The following is a 21,900-nucleotide window of genomic DNA, read 5'->3' on the forward strand; positions in this document are numbered from 1 at the left end:
ATTCACGGATGCCAAGTAGACAAATACAGAATCTAAGAAAACACAACTAGAACATCTACCAGCACACTAACCTCTATGTGTCTAGTCAGAACGAATCCTCTTTCTCCTCAAATCTCCTTCCTCTTGGCTCTGTCGCAGTCCCCTGTCACAGGGACTGGCACAGCCTTGCACCCCTGAGTCATACGGTCAGAAACCTGGGAGTCCTTCATGATTTCTCCTTCTCCCCCAGCCTCCAGTCTACCACCAGGTCCTATCAATTCTGCCTCCTGTCTTAAAGATCTTCACTCCTCTTAGGAGCTTCCTCAAGGCCAGGCAGCCACCTGCCATTCCAAAGTTCTCTTAACAGCTTAACTGGCCTGTTTCCTTTCTCAGCCTCCTCTAATCCATCCTCCAAGCTGCCTGAATGAATTCTAAAACACAGTTCTAGTCATGTCGCCCACCCCTTAGTAAAACTCTTTGATGGCTTTCCTCCACCCTTAGTTTAAACTCTAACGTCCTTTGTGTAGCTGCTCACTTTCTGATTCTTGACCATCTCATATGCTCCAGACACACCAGATTTCTTTTGGTTCCTTTAAGAAGTCTCTCACATCCAGGCTTTCGCTTACACTGTTTCCACTCCTGGAACTGTTCTCTCCCCAGCTCTCCTTTGCCTGGGAAACTCCTACTTGTTTTTTGGTTTCACCTTAAATGTATCATCATTTAACATCTGGGTACACTTTCTCTGACCCACGGAGTTTGGACACCCTCCTCAGTGCTCTCACTGCAGCTCTACTTCCCTTACCCAGACCCGTGCCCTATGGCAAGGGTTCAACCCTGACTATACATTTGAATCTTCCAGAGAACGAAGTTATATCAACACCGAGGCTCCTCTCCAGACCAACTACATAGGAGGGGGCGAGGCATGGGCACTGATAGTTTTTAAAACTCCCAGATGATTCTGATCTTCAGTCAAGGTTGAGAACCACTGCTGTTTGTTAGATGACATACTTGTTTCCACATTCCAGTAATGACAGGGAACCGCATCCCGGGGTTTCCCAAGTGCCTGGTACAAAGTGGGTGATGAGTACATATCCATCGCCCTTCCTTGATGGGGATTAGATGAGACAGCGCAGAGTGACATTGTGTGACTGTAACCTGTGTGTGTGTGTGACTCTATGTAGAATGCCATGCACTCAATAGCTGAGACCTAAGTGACAGCGGGGGGTATCACAGCGGTAATGGTTGTGTCCAGTATAGGAAGGCCACTGTGAACGGCCGAACACGGTGGGACGGCAGTGTTGTCACAAGGTGAGTGGCCATGCCCTGAGTGTGAAGGTCACAGGATGTCACCGCAGGAGTGGCCGTGTCCTGGGAGCCAGTGACTGGGGACCACGCCCAGGCTGCCTACCTCGCATGGCCGGGCAGGCTCTGGAGCAGGCGCGGGAGGAAGCTCTCACCAAGATGGCGGCTGTGGGGAGGCCGTGGGTCCTCGCAAGGGGTGGCGCCGCTGGTGACCGCGAGGCGGAAGCAGGCGGCGTCCAGGCGTGCTCCCCTTGGGTTACGGGGTGGAGAGGCCATTTGCAGGTGACTCGGCTCAGCCCGGCGTCTGCCCTCACCACGCCTGCCGCCCACGCCTGCTGCGGGGCCCAGCGGCAGGGGGCGGGCTCCGGACCTCCGCACCAGCCGGCCGCGGAGGCCGACCCTGCACTCTTCGGTCTACGGCGTGTAACCGGCGGGGTGGGATGCTGGGCCCCGTCAGGGACTTGGGGATCGGAGCCCAACCATCCAAGATGCTGAGCTCCTCCCAGGGCCCGCAGAATGGCGCCTGGGCAGAGCCCTTCTCCCTGCCTTTAGGTCTTGGCGCCACCCTCTGCCTGGGCTACTACTGGAGATCCGTGCCACAGGTGGGTGCGGGCCCAGACTCTGGCCGCCGGGTTTAGGATCCTCGGGCCTAAGGGGCCGCTTCCTGCCAGAGGCTCGAGCCCTTTGTGGGAGGGGGCACGATGGGGCCTCCCCCAACAGGTGAAATTTGATGCCCCCACGCCACCACCAGCCCTGCTTTGCTGGATCATCGATCACCTAACGGAGGATGTCGGTTCCTTGCCCTCCTGGATTCTCTGCATCCCCTATGCTCCCCGTATCAGCTTGGCCTTGCAGGCAGCGGAGGGGTGCTGCTCCCCGAGGATGCGGGCAAACATTTGAGGAAGGGGGGGTAGAAGGCATCCTGAGGTGTCAGGGAGATGCTTTCCTCTTCTAAAAAAGGCAGTCCAGCTGAGTTTCTCACTAGCCTCACCGAATAAAGGAACTGGAGGCCTGTGTGGCTCTGGCTAATTCCTACCCGCCCCCCCACCAGCTTAGTAAGGCCTTGCCTCTCCTAAAGGCTGGTGGAGGTTCCCCGCCTGGCTCAGGACTAATGGATAACCCTGTCGTTCATTCTGCCCTGTTTTAACTTCTAGGCTCTCCATGTATATATGGTGCAATAGGAAATTCTGAAGAGATTTTTCTCACTGAAATTTAGATAAGATACAAAATTTACATATCCAGAAAAATCTAAATCTTTTCAATCTTCATTAAACTGTTCTAAGTAACTGAGTCTAATATAAAACCCACTGATTCAAGCCCTTAAAAAAGATCTACAGGGAATTTAAATGTTACCTAGCTTTTCAGAGCTTTTTACATTTGCATGTATTGTCTGCCTTAATTAAAGAACCAAACCCCACAGTACCCTATAAATCTTACCTTCTATGCCTAATTTCAAAAGTCAGTCATTTCAAGGACGCCTGGGTGGCTCAGTGGGTTAAAGCCTCTGCCTTTGGCTCAGGTCATGATACCAGGGTCCTGGGATTGAGTCCCGCATGCCCTGCTGCTTCCCCCTCTCTCTCTGCCTGCATTTCTGCCTACTTGTGATCTCTGTCTGTCAAATAAATAAATATCTTAAAAAAAAAAAAAGAGTCAGTCATTTCAGACCAGAACTCTCCTTAACTAATCATTTTCCTCTGTTTGCAACCAGCCACAGAGAAGTCAGAGACCTCTGCCTCTTTATATTCCAAATCCTTCCTTGACTTCCATATACTGGTTAAACAGCAGGAAAAGTGCATTCTGGAAGTCCTAAGGAATTTGAATTGTCCAGCATGGTTATGGACTAGTATCGATTCATCCACAGAGACCAATGGCATCTCAAAAATTAGTCAAGAAACTCTCCACTAGAGCTAAAATGAAATTAACCTGTGACCTAATTTGTTCTCTACTGCTGAGCTGTTTGATCAGGGATTCCATAAATTGATAACAACTCAAAATCCTGGCAATGAGGAGGTAAAAGAGCACAATGACTAAGAGCATGAGCTCTAGAGTCAGACCTGGGTTGAATCCCAGCTCTGCCACCAGCGGTCTTTGGCAAGCTAACTTACTCAACATTCAAACCTGTTCCCATGGGGGAATCACAGGATTATGCCAAAGAACTGTTGTGAAAATCACAGGATATAATCATGTAAGTGCCTAGCACAATGCTTGAAATATACGCACTCAACAATTTTTACTTACTGGTATTGGTGGTAATACTGTAATTGCGAATTCCATCCACTTTGCCTCTTGCTTGCTGTGTGACTTTGGGCAAACGACTTCATCTGACATAGTTTCCTTGTTTATAAATATCCTAGCCCATGAGGTTTGTCTTAGCCTAGTACCTGCACATAGCACACAACGAATCACAAGCACCATTATTCAGGGCTTCAAGAGCAGGGTACAAGTCACATCTTGAGATGGCCTCTCCAGTTCATAATTTACCTAGCCTTTTTTGAGTACTGCTCCTGCAGAAGACCTACTAGAAATCTGATCATAGGGATCCTTAGGGCTCACAACAGAAATGCAATTTCTATTTCTTGAGCCTGAGGCCTTTCGACTTTCTATAGCATACCCTTTTTGTAAGCCTTCTATGTGGCTAGGCCCTCTCATTCACTTGATTCGTGTCCAGAAGAACCAGCAGAGGCGTTGAAAAATCAGGGCCAACTCCCCACTGATCTATCCCTGTCATACTACCTCTGTTACCTTTGCTTTGGCTGGCTTGAAAGAAGAGGAAAAATCTGTTCCTCCTTGGGAGTATGTTCTAACAGCAGGCCCCATGACTAAGACAATGAGGCGCTGTGGTCAAAGTCTTTGAGCGTGAGCACATGCCGTAGGGAACATATGTGGCAATGCGGTGCAAAGCCAGGAAACGGAATGGCCAGGGCTGGTTTTAGGAAGATGCCAGTGTGGATAATTCAACTGCAGGGCAAAAGTCACAGACTGAATGGTGCCGTACTTCAGCCTCTGACCAGGATGCTAACCGAACTTTCCACAAGGAGTCAGCTGGGCCATGTATCTTACCTGCTCTCTCTAAAATAGGGCTGGGGCACGGATAGGCTGAGTGAGAGAGTTAGCACTCGGTCAGCTGCCGCAGCTCCCAGCCCTGGCAAGGAGTCGGTTCAGAGTCAGGCTGGGGACTAGGTTACTTGTGGGCTCTCGTTGGACTATATTCACAGTAGTGACTTGGCCATTCCGGGCCAAGGTGTGCTCGATTTCTCATTGCCAAAGGCTGGCCTCTGCAGGGGGGTCATGCTGGTGTCGGGCACCTCACTGGCCTTACAAACCAGCTGGGGGGTGAGGCAGACTATGTTGTGGTTGCAGGGGACTCCGCTGGTGACTGGGTTCTTGGCCTTCCTGGAGCAACACTGTCCAGTCACTCTGGAGACTTTCTACCCTACGCTATGGTGTTTTGAGGGGCGGCTACAAACCATCTTCCGAGTCCTACTGCAGTCCCAGGCTTCAGTCCCTTACTGGAGGTAAGAAGGGACAGAGGGGGTAAACAAGAGGCTGCAACTACAGGGGAATCCCCTGCCTGCCTTCTTGAACCTGAAGGTAATCTTTGCCCCATCTACCCCGGTGTGCGGGGATAATAATCAGAGCAGTTATATGGAAGGGCTATTTAATTGCTCAACCATGAGGTAATATTTAATCTTATATGTCCCATTACAGCTTGTTATGTTTGTTTTTTTTTTTTTTTAAGATTTTACTTACTTATTTGAGAGAGAGAGCATTATGAAAAGAGAGACAGAAAGAGAGAATACAAGCAAGGTGGTGGGGCAGAGGGAGCAGCAGACTCCCCGTTGAGCAGGGAGCCTGACGTCAGGCTTGATCCCAGGACCCTGGAATCATGGACCTGAGCCAAAGGCAGATGCTTAACTGACTGAGCCACCCAGGCACCCCACACTTTGTTAGGATCCTAATGTCTTGCATAATGTATACCCTGAAATGATGCTAATGGGAAGGTTTGGGAGCTGTTTATTGGAGAAGAGAGGTAAACCTTCCAAAGTATATGGAGATCCTAGATCCTAAGTTTCTTTGTGTGCTCTTTCCTTTAAGACCACAGTGAAGTCCTCCAAACCCCAGAGTGAGGCCAGGTCCTGATAGACTGGGCTGGCCTGCACGGCAGCAGTCAGCACCCTGACTCTACTACCCAGCCCATTGTGTTATGACTTCCCAGCATCATGGGCAGTAGCCAGGACTCCTATATCTCCCAACTGGCTAGCCAAGCTCTGAGGGATGGTTACAGGTAAGGATGGGTCAAGTCCAGAGGAAGTGGGTGGTGGCTGAGAACTTGTAATAGGGAAGGCAGTGAAGACCCTGACACCTCTGGGGAGAAGGCACTATATTATATGAAGGGCACCTTCTGACTGGGGTCCTTCTGAAGGCTACCAGAAGGGGAGGCTCTAGCTGGGATGTACCCGTGTGTGCCACAGGGCTGCGGTATTTACTAACCGGGGCTGCCTGGGGAAGAACTGCTGGTAACTGCCCGCCTCGCTCCTCGTAGCCCTTCTCCCTTAACAGATCCTTGGGCCTGGGGTTCTACCTACCTTCCTCCTTCCATGTCCCTGCCATCCTTCTGCCTTCTGGCCAGGGCCTCCCTCCCTACCCAATGATCTGGCTTGCCTCAGACCCACAGGGCCTTTTCTGCCAGCAACACCGAAGGTCTGGAGACAGTCATGAACCACATAAAGCACCGCTACTCCCGAGCTCCACTGCTGACTGTGGGCAGCTCTCTTGGAGGGTAAAGGTTGTCTGGACTTGCCCCAAAGGCCCAGTCTTCATTTCCTCTTCCGTGTCCTCTTCCTCTCTCCTGTGCCCCCGCTAATATCCTTCAGGACATTAGTGCTGAACCACCTAGCCCGAACAGGGCAGGCTTCAGGGCTGGTGGCGGCACTGACTCTGTCTGCATGCTGGGATTCCTCTGAGACCACCCGCTCCCTGGAGACCCCACTCAACTCACTGCTCTTCCATCAGGGCCTCACTGCTGAGCTCTGCCACACTGTGAACCAGTAGGGTCTTGGGAAGTGGGAGGAGGCAGCAGACAGGTGGGGTGGCGGACAGACCAGGTTCTCCCCGCGCTCAGGTCAGTTTTCTGTCTGGGTTTGCTCACTCATGAGACAGACAGGGTCAGATCCAGCAGAGGCAAACCTCTATGAATTCTTTTGCAGAAACAGAAAGGTGATGGAAAAGGCGGTGAATGTAGACTTTGTGCTACAGGTACAGTCTTTCAACCAGCACCCCCTGCCCAAAGTTGCTCGGTATCTTCTCATTCCCTAGCCTCATCCTAGCCTACCCCACCCTCTACCCCACCCCCTAACCCAGGTAGGCCTGCACAATCCGCCAGTTTGATGAGCGCTACACCACTGTGGCCTTTGGCTATCAAGACTGTGTTACCTACAACCAAGCAGCTAGCCCAAGAACCAAGGTAAATGCCATCCAGACCCCTGTGCTCTGCCTCAATACAGCTGACGACCCCTTCTCTACCATCTGCGGTGAGCACCCTGAATCTGGATGCTTTAGAGGCCCTAGGGGAAAATGGGCCATGAGGTCCAAGAAGAAAAAGCCTGGACTCTTAGGAAAGGCCCAGGTTCCTGACCTCCTTTCCAATCCCTCCCCAAGCCCTTCCCATACAGGCTGCCCAACGCTCTCCCCACGTCGCACTGCTACATGACCCGCCTTTTACATCAGTGCGCCAGAGCCGTCTTCCAGCACCCATCGGACCTGCTCAACCTCGGGGACCTCTTACCTTCCAACAGGCAAGAGCTGACGGCAGAACCACCAAGGTCTGAATTCCGTCTTCGCTTATTTATTAAATACCAACTTTTCCTGAAAAATGGGGAGAGGTTCATTTTCCCTTTCCGCAAGGTTAGGGTAGACCATCCAGGAACTTACTGTATATGTAGCCGAGCTGGCTTGGAGCTACCAGCTGGACCCAGAGACGACAGCTTGGGTCTTCCTTTTGCCCCTTCCTTCCCTCACTACAAGTCCCAGGCCAGTGCTTGCCCCAGCAAACACCAGCGGCTCACATGAAGAGCAGCTGATGGACAGCAGTACCTCCGGGGTCTTGGGCATCCTCACATGTTTCTGGAGAGAGGACAAGCTCAACTCTGGAGCCTCTGTTAGGCAGACAAAAGGATGCAGGTGGCATGGCCTGGGCTGCAGATACCACTGTCCCGGACGGCTTCACGGATGAAGAAGGAAGGGCTCCCAGAACTCAGAGTCACCCAGGGCTGCAGCCAAACTTTCGCTGGGCAGGGCAGGCAGTGCGCATCAGTCTCCTGAGAAGCAACCCCAACCGTGGATGCAGGTGGGGTGAGCAACGGGGTCCAGGCCTCCACTCTGGTGTAGAAGATGGCAGTGTCCAGGCCCCTGACTCCCCAGGAGCAGGAGGGCTAAAGAAAACCTGGAAAGACAGTCTGGAGCAGCACGATGGTCATAACAATAAGCCCGACACACAGCAGGAGCAGCAGCCACACAGGAACACTCCCTGCACGAGGGAAAGGAAAGAAGTCAGAAGGCAAAGTAACTTCACAGCCCTAAGAACAGAAGACTTCAGGAGGGGGGCAGACGGCTACAAACAAGCAGCCCATTCTGCTGGGGGCAAGTTTCCACTACAGCTAGAGGCAGGGTGGTACCGCCCACCCCAAGGACTCACTCCGCGACGGCAGCATATGCAGCTGGCAACGACTATCCACAGCCACAGAGAACAGGGCAGTTTCATGGAGCCCAAGGAGCTCTGGGCCACGACCCTTCTCAGGTAGAAAGGCCACATCCGTCACGACAATGCCATGAGCCTCCCTCACATAGTAGAGGCGCTGGAGACAAAAGAACTAGTGAGGGAAGGCCCAGTTGGAAATATTCCTTCTGGAAAACATGCTCCCTGTCCCCAGATGGCCTTCCCTCTCTGGCCTGGGCCAGACTCCTTCCCGCACCCTTAGACTGAAGCAGGCCTAGATAGCCACTCCCCCCCACCCCCCGCTGAAGAGCGCTCCGGGCTCTACACCTTACCTGGAGAGAGAAAGCTATGTAGATGGCAACAGAGCCAGTGACTGTGCCCAGGCCTAGGAAGGTACCCGATTCACTGCAACAAACAATAAAGTGGTCACTGTTCTGGAGGCCTGTGCAGCAACACTCACTAACAGCGGTCTTCAGAGCCTCAGACCCGACACCTTCCCGAGCTCCCCCACACATCCCGCAACCAGTCAAGCCACCACTGCCTCACACCTGACACTAAGGCAGGAGATGACTTCATGGCCACAGGGCTTGGTCCGAAGGGGCAGGAAGGTGGAGCCATCCCAGGCTGTGAGGTAGCATGGTGGGGGCTGGCGCAGACGCTTGTGGGGTATCTGCACTGTGAAGAGTCGCAGCCTGGTGGGTTGGTCTGGAACCTGCCCAAACCTGGGGGGCCAGGCGAGAGGCCATTCAGCTCCTGGGGTCTGCTCAGCTTCTCAGAGGTCTATGCCCTCCTGTACCCTGGTCAGGCCTGGGGAAAGCCCACCAAGACGGCAATCCTCCCCAGCTTCCCCCCAGTCTTTTCCCACGCCCCCACATCTAGGCTGTGCCTCTTTTAGCTACCCTCTGGGGTCTCACACCTGCAGGCCTGGTAGCGGTAAGGCGTGTTAGAAAAGGTGGGTCCGTTTTCTTGCCAGTGCAGCTGTGTCACCAGCTGATCCTTCTGCCACACGGAGGCCTTAAGGTCCCAGCCTACAGTTACCAACTAGTCAGGAATCAAGATTCCAAGGATGGACAGTTAGGGGATCCACTTACTGGACAAGCAGCATAATCACCTACTTTCTCCACCCTCTCACTTCCTCACCTTGCCATCAGGCCCCAAAGCCAGGTCCTCAATCTCTCCTTCGTGGGCTCTGAACTCCAGAACTTTCTCTAGGCTGGGTACCTGCAGCCAAACCACCAGCATGGTTACCCCCAAGTACCTGACCAGCCACCATGATCCCCACCCATCTTCTTTTCTGCCACCCAGTGCAGGCTTCACTCACAAGTTTCCCAGAACCCATGTTTGGTTTCTCACAATTCTAGCCTTGCTGCTACAGACATGGGTCCCCTAACCCCCAAAACCACACCTTCCAGATACGAACGTAGCCATCCGTCCCTCCAGTGGCAAGCAGGGTGTTATCGTGGTTGAAGCGTACAACTTTCTGAAACGGATCAGGGCTGAAGTCTGTCTGCACCGCTTGCAAATTCTCTACAGTGAGTTCTATCCCCTCCTGGTGGGTTTCAGCTCCAGACTTCTTCTCTACTGGAGCTGCCCCCTTCCTCTGTCGAGGCCCCTGCTCCTTGGAACCTGCAACACAAAGAGCCTGCCAGATTCCGGGCTTCTGTAGTAAGTAGTACTGGTCTCCTCCCTAGTACTGAACATCCGGCTTCTTGCCGGCTACCATAACCCACACTTCCAGCCCCACTTTTTTTTTAGAAACCAACATAAGTGATCTTTTTTTTTTTTTTTTTTAAGGCTTTATTTATTTATTGACAGACTGAGATCATGAGTAGGCGGGGGGGGGGGGGGTGGGGAGCAGGCTCCCCACCCAGCAGAGAGCCCGATATGGGGCTCGATCCCAGGACTCTGAGATCATGATCTGAGCCAAAGGCAGAGTCCTAACCCACTGAGACACCCAGGTACCCCCCCAACATAAGTGACCTTACTAATTTAACCCTTTCCCCAAAGCTAAAGAGGGAGTTTCTCACCTGCCTTCTCTGCTTTGGTTTTGCCCTTCTGCTGATGGGTCTGGAAGCGCAGGAGCTGACAGTGGGCATCCTGCCCTGCGGCAAGGATGTTACCAGCCAGCGCCAAGTTCATGGTAGCCCGTGTCTCTGTGTCATGCGAGTGTAGCAAAGAGGCACCCAGGCGCCCATTAATCTGCTCTAGCTGTAGAAAGTGCTGTGGAAGAGAGAACCAGGATGAGCAAGGCTTAGGGGTGCCCAGAGAGCACCTCAAGGGCAGACTTACATCCTTTTTTTTTTTTTTTTTTTAAGATTTTATTTATTTATTTGACAGAGAGAGATCACAAGTAGACAGAGAGGCAGGCAGAGAGAGAGAGAGAGAGAGGGAAGCAGGCTCCCCGCTGAGCAGAGAGCCCGATGTGGGCCTCGATCCCAGGACCCTGAGATCATGACCTGAGCTGAAGGCAGCGGCTTAACCCACTGAGCCACCCAGGCGCCCCAGACTTACATCCTATAGTCTAAAGCCCTACCCCTTTGGTTACTGCACTTTCTACTTTAAAGATTTTTTTTTTTTTGGGGGGCGCCTGGGTGGCTCAGTGGGTTGAGCCGCTGCCTTCGGCTCAGGTCATGATCTCAGGGTCCTGGGATCGAGTCCCACATCGGGCTCTCTGCTCAGCAGGAAGCCTGTTTCCCTCTCTCTCTCTCTCTCTCTGCCTTCCTCTCCATCTACTTGTGATCTCTCTCTGTCAAATAAATAAATAAAATCTTTAAAAAAAAAAAGATTTTTTTTTTAAAGATTTTTATTTATTTATTTGACAGAGATCACAAGCAGGCAGAGAGGCAGGCAGAGAGACAGGAGGAAGCAGGCTCCCTGCTGAGCAGAGAGCCCGATGCGGCACTCGATCCCAGGACTCCGAGATCATGACCTGAGCCGAAGGCAGCGGCTTAACCCACTGAGCCACCCAGGCGCCCCTGCACTTTCTACTTTAAAAGGCTTTTTCCAGCCTACTTGCTTCTCTCCCTTTCTTTGTTTCTTTCAAACCACAGAAATCTGTACAGCAAGCAGGGTTGGGATTAATACCTCCAGTTTACAAAATAACAGGGTGACTCTCAGAGGAGTGAAGAAACCTAGCCTAAAGGCCAAACGCACCACTCCTGCCACTGCTGGAGAGCAGTGGGAAAAGTCCTTGTGGCCTCCCCAGAGAAGACCACGATAAGACCCCTGGAGCTGCCCTTGAGGTCGAGTTGAAGCTTAAGTTCCTGCCTAAGAGGTGCTGTATATTGGTTTTACTCTACCTTAGGAGTTCCTGGTGAGTAAGCTCTTAGCTGAAACTCGCGCCCGGGCGCCGGAAAAGCCCAGCTTCCCACCGGGGAGAGGCAAGGTCTGAAGCCTGAGGTGCGGCCATCCCCCAGACCCCCTACCACCATCACCCCTGGCGTGACCCTGCCCCAGTGACCCTGAGCGCTCACCACGCCATTCTTTATGCCCGTCTTGGCCGCGCCTCCTCCGCCTGCAGCGATGAGGAGCCCGGTGCTGGGGTCGACCTGAAGCGCATACAACGGGAACGGGGCTCGGTACAGCTCTGGCGCCCGACGCCGGCCCATCCTGCTCCCGGCGCGCTTCACTCTAAGTACCGCAGGACCCGGGACATGCCGCGCCCGCTTTCGACCCCTGTCCCGGCCGCTATTTAACTTGGTCCCGTGGCCGTCAGGAGACTTCCCGACTCCTCTCTCACACCCTCCGAGCTGCCAAAACTCTAAGCCACAGATTCGCGAAAACGACACTCAGGGATCTGGATCTCGGCCCCACCCCCCGTCCCAACCCGGTCGGCTTGTCGCGCAGTGCGCACGCGCACCTAGCCCGCGGCTCTCCTTGCGCAGGCGCAAGACCGCCAATACGCGTCAGCTTTAGCCGGCGGGTGACCCGACACCCGCCCCAGGATTCCGTCCACCCTGTGACGTCAGCCTCCACCATGTTTGTGCAGGGTGGGAAGGCAGGCTCGGTGTCCAGGGTCTTGGCTGGTGTTTCCGGAGGAGGGGAGCTAATAAAAGCTAAGAGATGTTGGGGTCCCTGGATGGCTCAGTGGGTAAGCATGTACCTTTGATTCAGGTCATGATCTCGGGGTCGTAGGATCCAGCCCCACATTGGGCTTCCCGCTCAGCAGGAAGCCTTCTTCTCCCTCTCCCCTGGCTTGTGCTTCCTCTCTTGCTGACTCTATGTTAAATAGATAAATAAAATCTTTTAAAATAATTAAATAAATGAAGTTTTTATTTTAAAAAATCCTTGGTTAGTGCTGTCCCCATTTCACGAGTGATATACAAGCCCAGCCCTTACCTTTTATCCTAGAGTAGAAGTGATTTGTTCCAGGTCACACACCTTGGAAATTCAACATTTGGGAAGATGAATGGTGTCTTTTGCCTTCTGATGTAGGCAGCGTGGATTTTAAAATAAAACTGGCTTTAAATCCTCAATGCACCACTTTCTGGTTTGAAGAAACCGCTCACGTTTGAGAATTGGCCATTCTTGCAGCACTAGCCCCAAACCCAAATTCAAGGGTTTGGGAGGGGCTGCACCCAGCTGACACCCTCAGAGGGAGGCAACTTGGCTCCCGGGCAGGGCAGGTTTCTTTTCTGCCTGGCATTTCCATCTTCCTGACGGGGCCCCTTGGGTTTCCGGTCTTCAACATTAGATTCTTAAATGTTTCTCTGCAAGTGAATCTTAGGAATGTCCGTCCCTTCAAGGAGACACCTCCTGCTGCTCCCCTGGCTGCCTAAGTAAATAACCTTGTTAACCTAAGGTGCACTCAGAGGAAGGAGGCCAGTGGCTTCATCTTTGGGAATGCCATTATCCATTCCATCAAATTAAATTAAATGTGTGAAGGGCCTCACAGAGCCCTCTGCACATCTCAGGTGCTCAGGAATTATGGATCACATGCCCTCCTCAGGTACATGGCACCTACTCTCCTAGCCACCCTGTTTCCTTTGACTGTCCCTCTCTCTTTGCTTAATTGTGGTCCCCAGTGGGTTCAGCTACCCCGTGTCTGCTCAGCAGAACACTGAGATTGTGGCAGGATTTTTCCTTTAGTGCCCACAGTTCTTGGTCACACCGTGTCTTCAAAGAATGAAGAGGTAGGCTAGAGGTAGGCCAGACGAAGAGTGGTGGGCAGCAAAGCAAAGTTTATTGCCCGATATTATAGAGATCCCGAAGAGGGAAGGAACCCGAGAGGGTTGCCGATTTGGTGGTTAAATCTAGGGGTTATTACAGGTGCTTTGGTGTGGGCTCTTTTAATCTGATTAACTCTCCCTGTGCCTGTCACCCAATCAAGTTTTTGTCCACACGCTCATCTACCTATCAGGTAATTGTTCATGTGGGAAAGGGTGGAGGGCTCCTTCCAGGGTGGTGTTTCATAGTACCCTGGGGGATCAAGAGGCGGTGCTACCACTGCCTTAAGGCATGCTGTCCAGCCACAGGCCACTGGATCGAGCTCTTAGCTTAAATATCCCCGACTGCTGAGCTACTCCCCCTGACCCCACCACAGGCCTGGGTTATGACACCCAAAGCCATTCCTTTACTTTCTGTTACATACAAGTTGTAAATCCTCCCAGTAGGAAGACTTAAAGCTGGGCCACTGAGTAAAGCCTAGAATAACAGGATGGGGTCTTTTTCCTTTTAAGGGTAGTTTTCTCTTAGGACGGACAGGGAGTAAGGGGGCGCTTACCCCTGCCTGCCTTTCTTCTATCTTCCATCAATGTGGGAAACAAAGGTGAAAGAAAAAATTATATTTCTTTAGAACAGCCAGCCCATTGACAAGTCCTTGAGACAGGCAGTGACCTTCCTCTAGACACTCAACTGCCTCAATGTTAATACTTAACTAGAGGCAAAAGGCAACATTAGCTTAACATTATCTCAACCTCTAGGATCTGTAAGTCTCCTTTAACATATAAAAATTCCTTTGGAAACTTCTTTCATCTCTACCCCCAAGATACATGTTAGCAAACACTCCCCAAGCATTTGGCCCACTAATAACATCTGAAGAGTCTCATGACTAACATATTAGACAGTAAGAAACAACCTTTTCCCAACAATAGCTAGCCCCCTCGAGGTCCTGGAAACCTTGCTTCCAAAATTCCTTAGAGACTCACACTTTATCTAACCTCCTCGCAACTTGAAAGTATATATAACCAGCCACTCCTCACAACTCTAGTGCAGCTCTTTCTGCCCATGGGTCCTGTCCCCCCCACCTTTTAAAAAGATTTTATTTATCTGACAGAGAGAATGGAAACACAAGCAGGGGTGTGGGAGAGGGAGAAGCAGGCTTCCCACCAAGCAGGGAGCCTGATGCGGGGCTGGATCCCAGGACCCAGGGATAATGACCTGAGCCCAAGGCAGCCGCCTAACTGACTGAGCCACCCAGGCAGCCCTCTGTCCCCATGCTTTAATAAAACCACCTTTTGGAGCACTCTCTCTGTTAAATAAAAATTTTCTTAAAATCATTTCTTTAAAAAAAAAAACACACCTTTTTGCACCAAGGACGTCTCAAAAATTCTTTCTTGGGCGCCTGAGTGGCTCAGTGGGTTAAAGCCTCTGCCTTCGGCTCGGGTCACAATCCCAGGATCCTAGGATCGAGCCCCACATTGGGCTCCCTGCTCCGCAGGGAGCCTGCTTCCCCTCTCTCTCTCTGCCTGCCTCTCTGCCTACTTGTGACCTCTGTCTGTCAAGTACATAAATGAAATATTTAAAAAAAAAATTCTTTCTTGATTGTTCTCTCCAAACCCCGAATTTTCCACATCAGACACTCACACACGTTTGCAGGGTCAGGCTTTTATTGACACGCTAGAGGCTGAATGGGGTCTAAGGTGCCATTCATCCTCTTCAGCCAGGAGAGAGCAGATTCCACAAAGGGCTCCCAGGGTTCAACGTTGGAGAACACACCTGACCACCTGCCAGCCAGCCCTTCAGGGTGTCTCGGGGGCTCCCCAACATCTGGGGCCTGGTGGGGACAGCAGGGTTCAGAGGAGATACTCCAGAGAGCCTCCTCGGCTCCGGAACGAGGCTGGTGACTTTCGGAGAATGGGTTCTGGAGAGACTGGCCTCTTGGGTGCAGAGGAAGGCCCGGGTTTCGGGTAGACGGTGGCCTGTTTGGGTGCCTGAGGCTGAGGCCCCCCCGAAAAGCATGTAGAGTTTGGTGATTGAAGGCCTGCAGATCTGAGGCTGGTGGTCTGGGAGGCTGCGCCCCGGGCTGGACCTGCCTGCGCCTGAGCCACTGGTGCTTGAGCTGCCGGAGCCGGGGACGCCTGGGTTTGACGTCCATGGGCCTGAACAGCCTTGCCCTGAGGCCCTGCTGCCTCTGGCCTTCTTTCGGGCAACAGGTGCAAGGCCCTGGCCTGGCCCCGAGGCAGGCGGAGGCCAAAACCAATGCCTATGCGGAGTCGTCCGGATTCCTGGCCTTGTGCACAGGGCAGTAGCTGGAGGAAGGCAAGCAGCCGGGGGCCAGTCCTGTACCTGGGGATGGGGCAAGAGGGGCTGCGGGGCTTGAGGCACACCAGGCATATGGGATATTCTACAACGGGGGCCGGGCCAGGTCTGCCCAGCCACATACGCTGCAAGAGCAATAGCTCCAGGTCGAGAGCAATGCGGCGGTGCCCCAGATGGGCCACCAGGGCCTGGGCCAGGGCTCCTGGGTCCCTGAACTCCGCAGGGTCCTTCTCGCTTGCCACGCATTCCCCCACCAGCCCGGAGGACCTGGTGTCCCCGTACTGATCCCGGGGCCACGCCTGCCTCTTTGAGTGGACACCACCAGAAGGTAGGCTGGGGGCTGGGGAAGTGACAGTGGAGCTAGGGCAGTCTCCTGGGGGGGAGGGAGACTGACAATGAGTGTGGGGGAGAGAGGTGTTCTGGGGCTGAGAGGGAGAGGAGGAATGGGTGTGAGCCGGGGAGGGGTACCACCCCTGGGAGGGAGAGGAAGAGGGTGGGAGGGAGAGAGAGGTGTAATTCTGATGAAGGAAGCTGAGGGAACTTGGGAGAGAGGAAGAGTGAGGGTGTAGGATAAAGTCAGAATTTGAGTCAGAAGAGTAGAAACGGGAGCCAGGAGAGTGGGACCGTGGGGTCCCCGGGGAGCAAGGGGAGTAGGAGAGAGGGGGCCTTCGCTGGGGAGGCAGAGGCTCTGGGTGGCTGGGTGGGGAGTCCCCAAGTTGCGAGGGGCCCAGAGGGGGGCGCCCAGGGGCCGCTGTGTTCTGGAGCAGCACCTGGTCCTTATTTTGAGGCTCCATTGCCTTGAGTTCAGAAGGGATGCGGGGCAGGGGTGGGGGCGGGGGCGTGCCTCAAGACCAGAGAGGAGAGACCTGGCAGAGTCAGGGCCAGTGTCTCTGAGGCCAGAGCTGGCTGAGAAATCAGGGCCTTCTGTGTGCAAGCTTGGCTCCAGCCCGGTGCTGGTGCAGCTGCCGGCGGCAGGACAAGGAGACACCCCGCCCGTAGCACTAGGCTCTCTGAGTGTGTGGGCCGGAGCTTGGAGCTTGGGTCTAAACTTGGCCTCTCGCTTGGCCGTCAGCCATCGGTGAGGGATGTGTAGGGATGGAGAACCAGAGCTTCCTCTTGTTAGCTGAGGATCCGCAGCAGTAATCTGGGTGCGCCGGGGAGGAAGACACAGCCCATTGGACCTGTAGAGAAAGAAACAGAATCTAAGATATTGGGAGAATTGGTCCACTTCTGGCTCTGAAAAAAAAACTGATTTACCAAGACCCTAAATCCACATCACCTTTGGGGTCCGAAGAGCTGGCAAAATGCTCTAGGGAAGGCGAGAGATGAGGAGGAGAAGGATGGGGGTGGGGAGGTCGAATGGCGTTAGAGGAGGGGGCTTGAGGATGGCCGCGGAGATAGGACTAGAAATTGGGGTGTTCTGGTGCTGCGAGCTCTTACCAGTGAGGGTTCCTCTGAGCTGGGTTTCACAAGGCACTTCAGCAATGAGGAACCTGGGAGAGAGAGGAAGTGTCACAAAATGGTGGATACACGCCCTCTATCCAAAGCATCTGTCACCTATACTCACTTTGACCCAGATTTCTGTCTGAACCTTGCCCTCGGTGGTCCTTCAGCCAGGAGGAGGTCTTCCGTTACCAATTTTTGCTCCCCTCAATCTGAGTCAGGGATTCTGCCAGCATCCTCATTTCCTGCCCCTCTGGTTTCCCTGACTCCTTGTCGCCCCTGATGCTGACGTCCTCTGGCTCTGCCGGGCCCTCAGCATGCCCAGCAGCAGAAGCAGGAGCAGCAGCAGCAACCCTGCGGCTGGCTGGTGAGAACTTCTGGGAGACTGAACTTTGTCTAAGGGGCGGCGTTGCCGCCCCCCTTGGGAACTATGAGCCCCATGCCCTGGGGGCAGCTCTCCCTGGCACCAAGTGCGGATGTCATAAAGGTCAGGTGCTGACATAATACACTCTCCGCCTCAAGGCTCTAGGACCTTCTTTCAGAGATCATCCAAAGGCTGGCCCTTGACAAAACTAAAGCAGACCTAATTCCTTGGGGCACCCAGTCTCCCCGTCAGGACCTAACCTTCCCCTCCTCCCTACCTGTATATTTCACAGTTCCCACCGCCTCCTACATCCGGGGTTCTCGCCAACCACACGGCCTCTCTCAGCTGGCCTTTGTCTTCAAGGTCCTGTTTCCTTTTGCTCTCTGAGCAGTGGCTCACATTCTATACCATTTCCACCCTTGGGCTACACTTCTAGGTTTTAATAACTATTTTCTCAACAGCTCTAGGGAGTATAATTCACATACCATACCATCCACCCATTTAAAGTGTAAATTCACTGTTTTCCAGTTTACTCACAGGTTAAGTGCAACTATTATATCTAAGCATGTTCTTCTTTATGATGGCGTCTATATCTAGAGAGATAAATGATAGAGCTATATCCTATTGGTGTCTTTCCAAAAAAGTATCCGTTTCATTTAAGTTGTCTATTCTTAGTGACATACGGTTGTGTATACTTATGTATAGTGATCGATAAATAGGTAGACAGAGATTGATTACAAGAAATTGGATCCTGGGGCGTCTGGGTGGCTCAGTGGGTTAAGCCTCTGCCTTCGCCTCGGGTTATGATCTCAGGGTCCTGGGATGGAGCCCCACATCAGGCTCTCTGCTTGGGAGCCTGCTTCTCCCTCCCCCTCTGCCTGCTCTCTGCCTACTTGTGATCTCTTTGTCAAATAAATAAATAAAATCCTTAAACAAAAAATTTTTTTTAAATTAAATAAAAAGAAAAAGGAATTGGATCCTGTGTGTATGGAGGGTGACCAGCCCGAAAGTCTACAGTCAGCACGCTAGATACCTGGAGAGCTAACGGCATCGTTCCAGCCCAAGTCCGAAGGCCTAAGAATGAGGAGAGCCAATGGTGTCAGTTCCAGTGCAAATCTGAGTCCAAAGGCAAGAGAAAACTGATGCCCCAGCTTGAAGATAATCAGGCAACGAGAGTGAAGTCTCCCTCACTCTGCCTTTTTGGTTCTATTCAGGCTTTCCGTGACTGGATGAGGCTTGCCCATGTTAGGGAGGCAAGTTGCTTCACTCAGTTTACCAATCCAGATATTAACCTCATCCAGAAACACCCTCACAGACACACCCAAAATAATGTTTAAGTAAATATACGGTCCCCCGTGGCCCAGTCAAGTTGACACTTAAAATTAACCATCACAATATGTGACTGAAAGATGAGATGCCCTTCCAAGGAGCTAGGATTCCTATATTAAAGGAGGCGGTGCCCATTATCGATATTTCTAACTGTCTAGGGGCGCCTTGGTGGCTCAGTCAGTTAAGTGTCTGCCTTTGGCTCAGGTCATGATCTCAGGGTCCTGGGGTCAAGCCCCACATCGGGCTCTCTGCTCAGTGGGAGTCTGCTTGTCCCTCTGCCTCTCCTCCCATTACCCCCTTGTGCTCTCTCTCTCAAATAAATGAATTCTTTAAAATATATATTTCTTATTGTCTTTTTTTTTTCTTCAGGTGACCCAGAGGTTTTTTCACTCCAGGGCAAATCATAATAAATTTAGGATTGAGTAAGGGTCATGGCTTGTATAAAGTGAGAGAAGGGCACTGCTGAAAATGTCAGTGGTGGGAAAGGAAAACCAGGCAAAGTCTCTGGCACATCAGCTTTAGGGAGCTGGAAATAGGTAAGTTGAGATCCAGCTATAGGGACTGAGAGGTTTCCTGGGATATGAGGCTTTTAGTACTAAAACCAAGACGGGGTGCCTGGGTGGCTCAGTGGGTTAAAGTCTCTGCCTTCGGCTCAGGTCATGATCCCAGGATCCTGGAATCAAGCCCCTCATCAGGCTCTCTGCTCAGCAGGGAGCCTGCTTCCTCCTCTCTCTCTTCCTGCTTCTCTGCCTACTTGTGATGTTTGTTAAATAAATAATCTTTTTAAAAAGAATTAGTTAATTAAAAAATTAAAAAAATAAAACCAAGACCTTTCTGGATGAACTGGGACAGTTGGTCACTCTAGAACTTGGGTCCTCTTGGAAAATACTCATGTTCCCCTAGAGGTATGAGGACCCCAATTTGAAGATTGCTGTTCACACAAAAATTTCTATAATAACTTCAATTTACACTAACCAATCTCTCCCTTAGTTTGTGTTAATTACTCTATGCTTAGTAAAATTTTAGTGACCAGGTGAGTAGAGGTTCTCTAAGTCCTTGGCGTCCAAGTTGGAAATGTGCTATCTTAATGAACTTGTTTCAGTTGACTAGTTGTTTCTTGTTATAGATACTATCTACCACACTCTTCCCACCTTCCACTTCTCCAATCCTAGGCAAGAACACTCTGTTTTATTTCCTTCAAATGCTATACAACATGCTCTTTCCAGAATTCTGCACGTGTTTCTTAAGAGGATAGATGAATGAATGGGTAAATTGAAAATTACCACGGAAAATTTGACCTTGGCACTTTTTTCTTTTCTTTTCTATTTGAGTTGTACATATGATACAGTCAGAAGGGACTGTTTGCAGAACTACCTTGAGCATTCATGGAGAAATCATCATTATAAGAGAGGTGTCAGATAACTGCAGTTTGGTAAGTATTTAAAAAGGGGGGAAAAGAGCACCTGGGTGACTCAGTCATTAAGCGTCTGCCTTCCGATCAGGTCATGGTTCCAGCTCTGCAGGATCGGGCCCCGCATTGGTCTCGCTGCTCAGCAGAAAGCCTGCTTCTCCCTCTCCCACTCCCCCTGCTTGCGTTCCCTCTCTCGCTGTCTCTCTCTTTCTCTGTGTCAAATGAATAAGTAAAATCTTAAAAACAAAACAAAACAAAACAAAGGAGGGAAGGGAAGAGAAAACAAATTGGTTCATCTGTTCCTGCATTTCTGTGCGTTGTTACTTGATATATTTTTGAGACTGTGTTACTAGATGCAAAAATACGCTTATGATGATTGTCTTCTTGTTCCATTGTTCCTCTTATCATTTAGTAAAACCCAATGAACTGTAAGTTAAACCAATCCAGCCAAGCTTTCTTCTCAAGAAGTTGGAAAAATGAACACTGGGGGAGAAGCGAAGAAATGAGAAGGAAGAATATAAAAATGAGGTTAAAAATAAATGAAATCGACACTTAAAAAAATACTATAGAGTCACACTCATCAGGATGGCAACCACAAAACAGAGACTAGAAAATAACAAGGATGTGGAGAAACTGGAACCCCTGTGCACTGCTGGTGGGAACGTAAAATGGTAGAGCCACTATGGGAAACAGTACAGCAGTACCTCGAAAAATTAAAAATAGAGTTATCACGAGACGCAGCAATTCCACTTCTGGGTAGGTACCCAAAAGAACAGAAAGCAGGGTCTTGAAGAGATATTTGTATCCCCGTGTTCACAGCAGTATTATTCACAGTAGCTAAAAGGTAGGAACAACCCAAAATGTCCATTGACCAATGAAGGGACAAACAAAATGTGTATATATCTAAAATGGAGTATTATTTAGCCTTAAAAAGGAAGGGAATTCTGACACAGGCTGCAACATGTGGCTGCACTAAGTGAAATAAACCGGTCCCAAAGGACAAATACTGTAAGAGTCTACTCATGTGAGGTGCTTAGAATAGTCAAATTCATAGAGACAGAAAGTTCAATGGTGGTTGCCAGGTGTGGGGGTGGGGTAGGGAGAATGGGAAGTTATTGTTTAATGAGAAAAGATTTTCAATTTTGGGGCACCTCGATGGCTCAGTTAGTTAAGTATCTGCCTTTGGCTCAGGTCATGATCCCAGGGTCTTGGGATCAAGCTCCAAGTCAGGCTCCCTGCTCAGCGGGGAGTCTACTTCTCTCTCTGCCTCTCCCCCAACCCTCGCTCATGCTCTCTCTCTCTCTCTCTCACTTTCTCTCTCTAACATAAATAAATAAATAAATCAAAAAAAAATGTTCAATTTTGCAGGATGACAAATGTTCTGTGAATGGATGACAGTCATGTATGCACAACAGTGTGAAGGTACTTAATGCCACTTAACTTGAAATGGTTAAAATGGTACGTATGTCACAATTTCTTACAAATAATTTTTTTTTAATATAGAGAGTATTGAAAAAAAGAAAGTCTGGTCCTTGAAAAGATAGATAAGCTAAGCATACTTCTGGGAACGCTTATTAAGAACAAATAATTGGGGGTGTGTGTGCCTGGGTGGCTCAGTGGGTTAAAGCCACTGCCTTCGGCTCAGGTCATGATCCCAGGGTCCTGGGATCAAGCCCCGTATCCGGCTCTCTGCTCAGCAGGGAGCCTGCTTCCTCCTCTCTCTCTCTCTCTCTGCCTGCTTCTCTGCCTACTTGTGATCTCTGTCTGTCAAATAAATAAATAAAATCTTTTAAAAAAAAACAAATAATTGGGTACAAATAAAATGCAGAACAAAAATAAAAAAGAGAAAGTATTTAAAGACATAATGGAGAATTAAAA

At 51.0% G+C, this 21,900-nt stretch overlaps 3 protein-coding genes and 1 long non-coding RNA gene across 7 annotated transcripts; 2 read left to right on the forward strand and 2 right to left on the reverse strand.

Moving 5' to 3' along the window:
* The first annotated feature begins 1,536 nt into the window (after positions 1-1,536).
* ABHD1 (abhydrolase domain containing 1) lies at positions 1,537-7,350 on the forward strand. The gene is given in 10 exon segments (XM_047746921.1): positions 1,537-1,883; positions 4,642-4,796; positions 5,384-5,566; positions 5,705-5,765; positions 5,934-6,061; positions 6,156-6,329; positions 6,489-6,537; positions 6,647-6,812; positions 6,940-6,982; positions 6,984-7,350. Coding segments are annotated over 10 exon segments (1,488 nt in total). The 5' UTR covers positions 1,537-1,721.
* Positions 7,109-11,835, reverse strand: PREB (prolactin regulatory element binding). Of its 2 annotated transcripts, XM_047746377.1 has the most exons (9): positions 11,470-11,835; positions 10,024-10,216; positions 9,402-9,622; positions 9,137-9,217; positions 8,913-9,037; positions 8,545-8,718; positions 8,329-8,401; positions 7,976-8,135; positions 7,109-7,807 (listed from the first exon to the last, which is right to left on the reverse strand). In XM_047746377.1, the coding sequence occupies exons 1-9, from the start codon at positions 11,602-11,604 to the stop codon at positions 7,713-7,715; spliced, it is 1,257 nt and encodes a 418-aa protein (XP_047602333.1). In that variant the 5' UTR covers positions 11,605-11,835; the 3' UTR covers positions 7,109-7,712. The 2 variants fall into 2 exon arrangements, with proteins under 2 accessions (XP_047602333.1, XP_047602334.1); XM_047746378.1 differs by lacking the exon at positions 7,976-8,135.
* Positions 11,836-11,857: 22 nt separating this feature from the next.
* LOC125109438 (uncharacterized) lies at positions 11,858-20,661 on the forward strand. The gene is made up of 3 exons (XR_007130235.1): positions 11,858-12,086; positions 19,943-20,043; positions 20,435-20,661. It is a non-coding gene; the product is annotated as an uncharacterized LOC125109438 (long non-coding RNA).
* Positions 14,810-17,377, reverse strand: PRR30 (proline rich 30). Of its 3 annotated transcripts, none has more exons than XM_047746374.1 (3): positions 17,111-17,377; positions 16,916-16,968; positions 14,810-16,656 (listed from the first exon to the last, which is right to left on the reverse strand). In XM_047746374.1, exon 3 carries the CDS (start codon positions 16,267-16,269, stop codon positions 15,010-15,012), a length of 1,260 nt encoding a protein of 419 aa, XP_047602330.1. In that variant the 5' UTR covers positions 16,270-16,656; positions 16,916-16,968; positions 17,111-17,377; the 3' UTR covers positions 14,810-15,009. The 3 variants fall into 3 exon arrangements, with proteins under 3 accessions (XP_047602330.1, XP_047602332.1, XP_047602331.1); XM_047746376.1 differs by having other exon boundaries at positions 17,067-17,377; XM_047746375.1 differs by having other exon boundaries at positions 17,043-17,377.
* Positions 20,662-21,900: the final 1,239 nt, after the last annotated feature.

Source organism: Lutra lutra, chromosome 9 (assembly GCF_902655055.1).
Source record: "Lutra lutra chromosome 9, mLutLut1.2, whole genome shotgun sequence".
Taxonomy (NCBI): domain Eukaryota; kingdom Metazoa; phylum Chordata; class Mammalia; order Carnivora; family Mustelidae; genus Lutra; species Lutra lutra.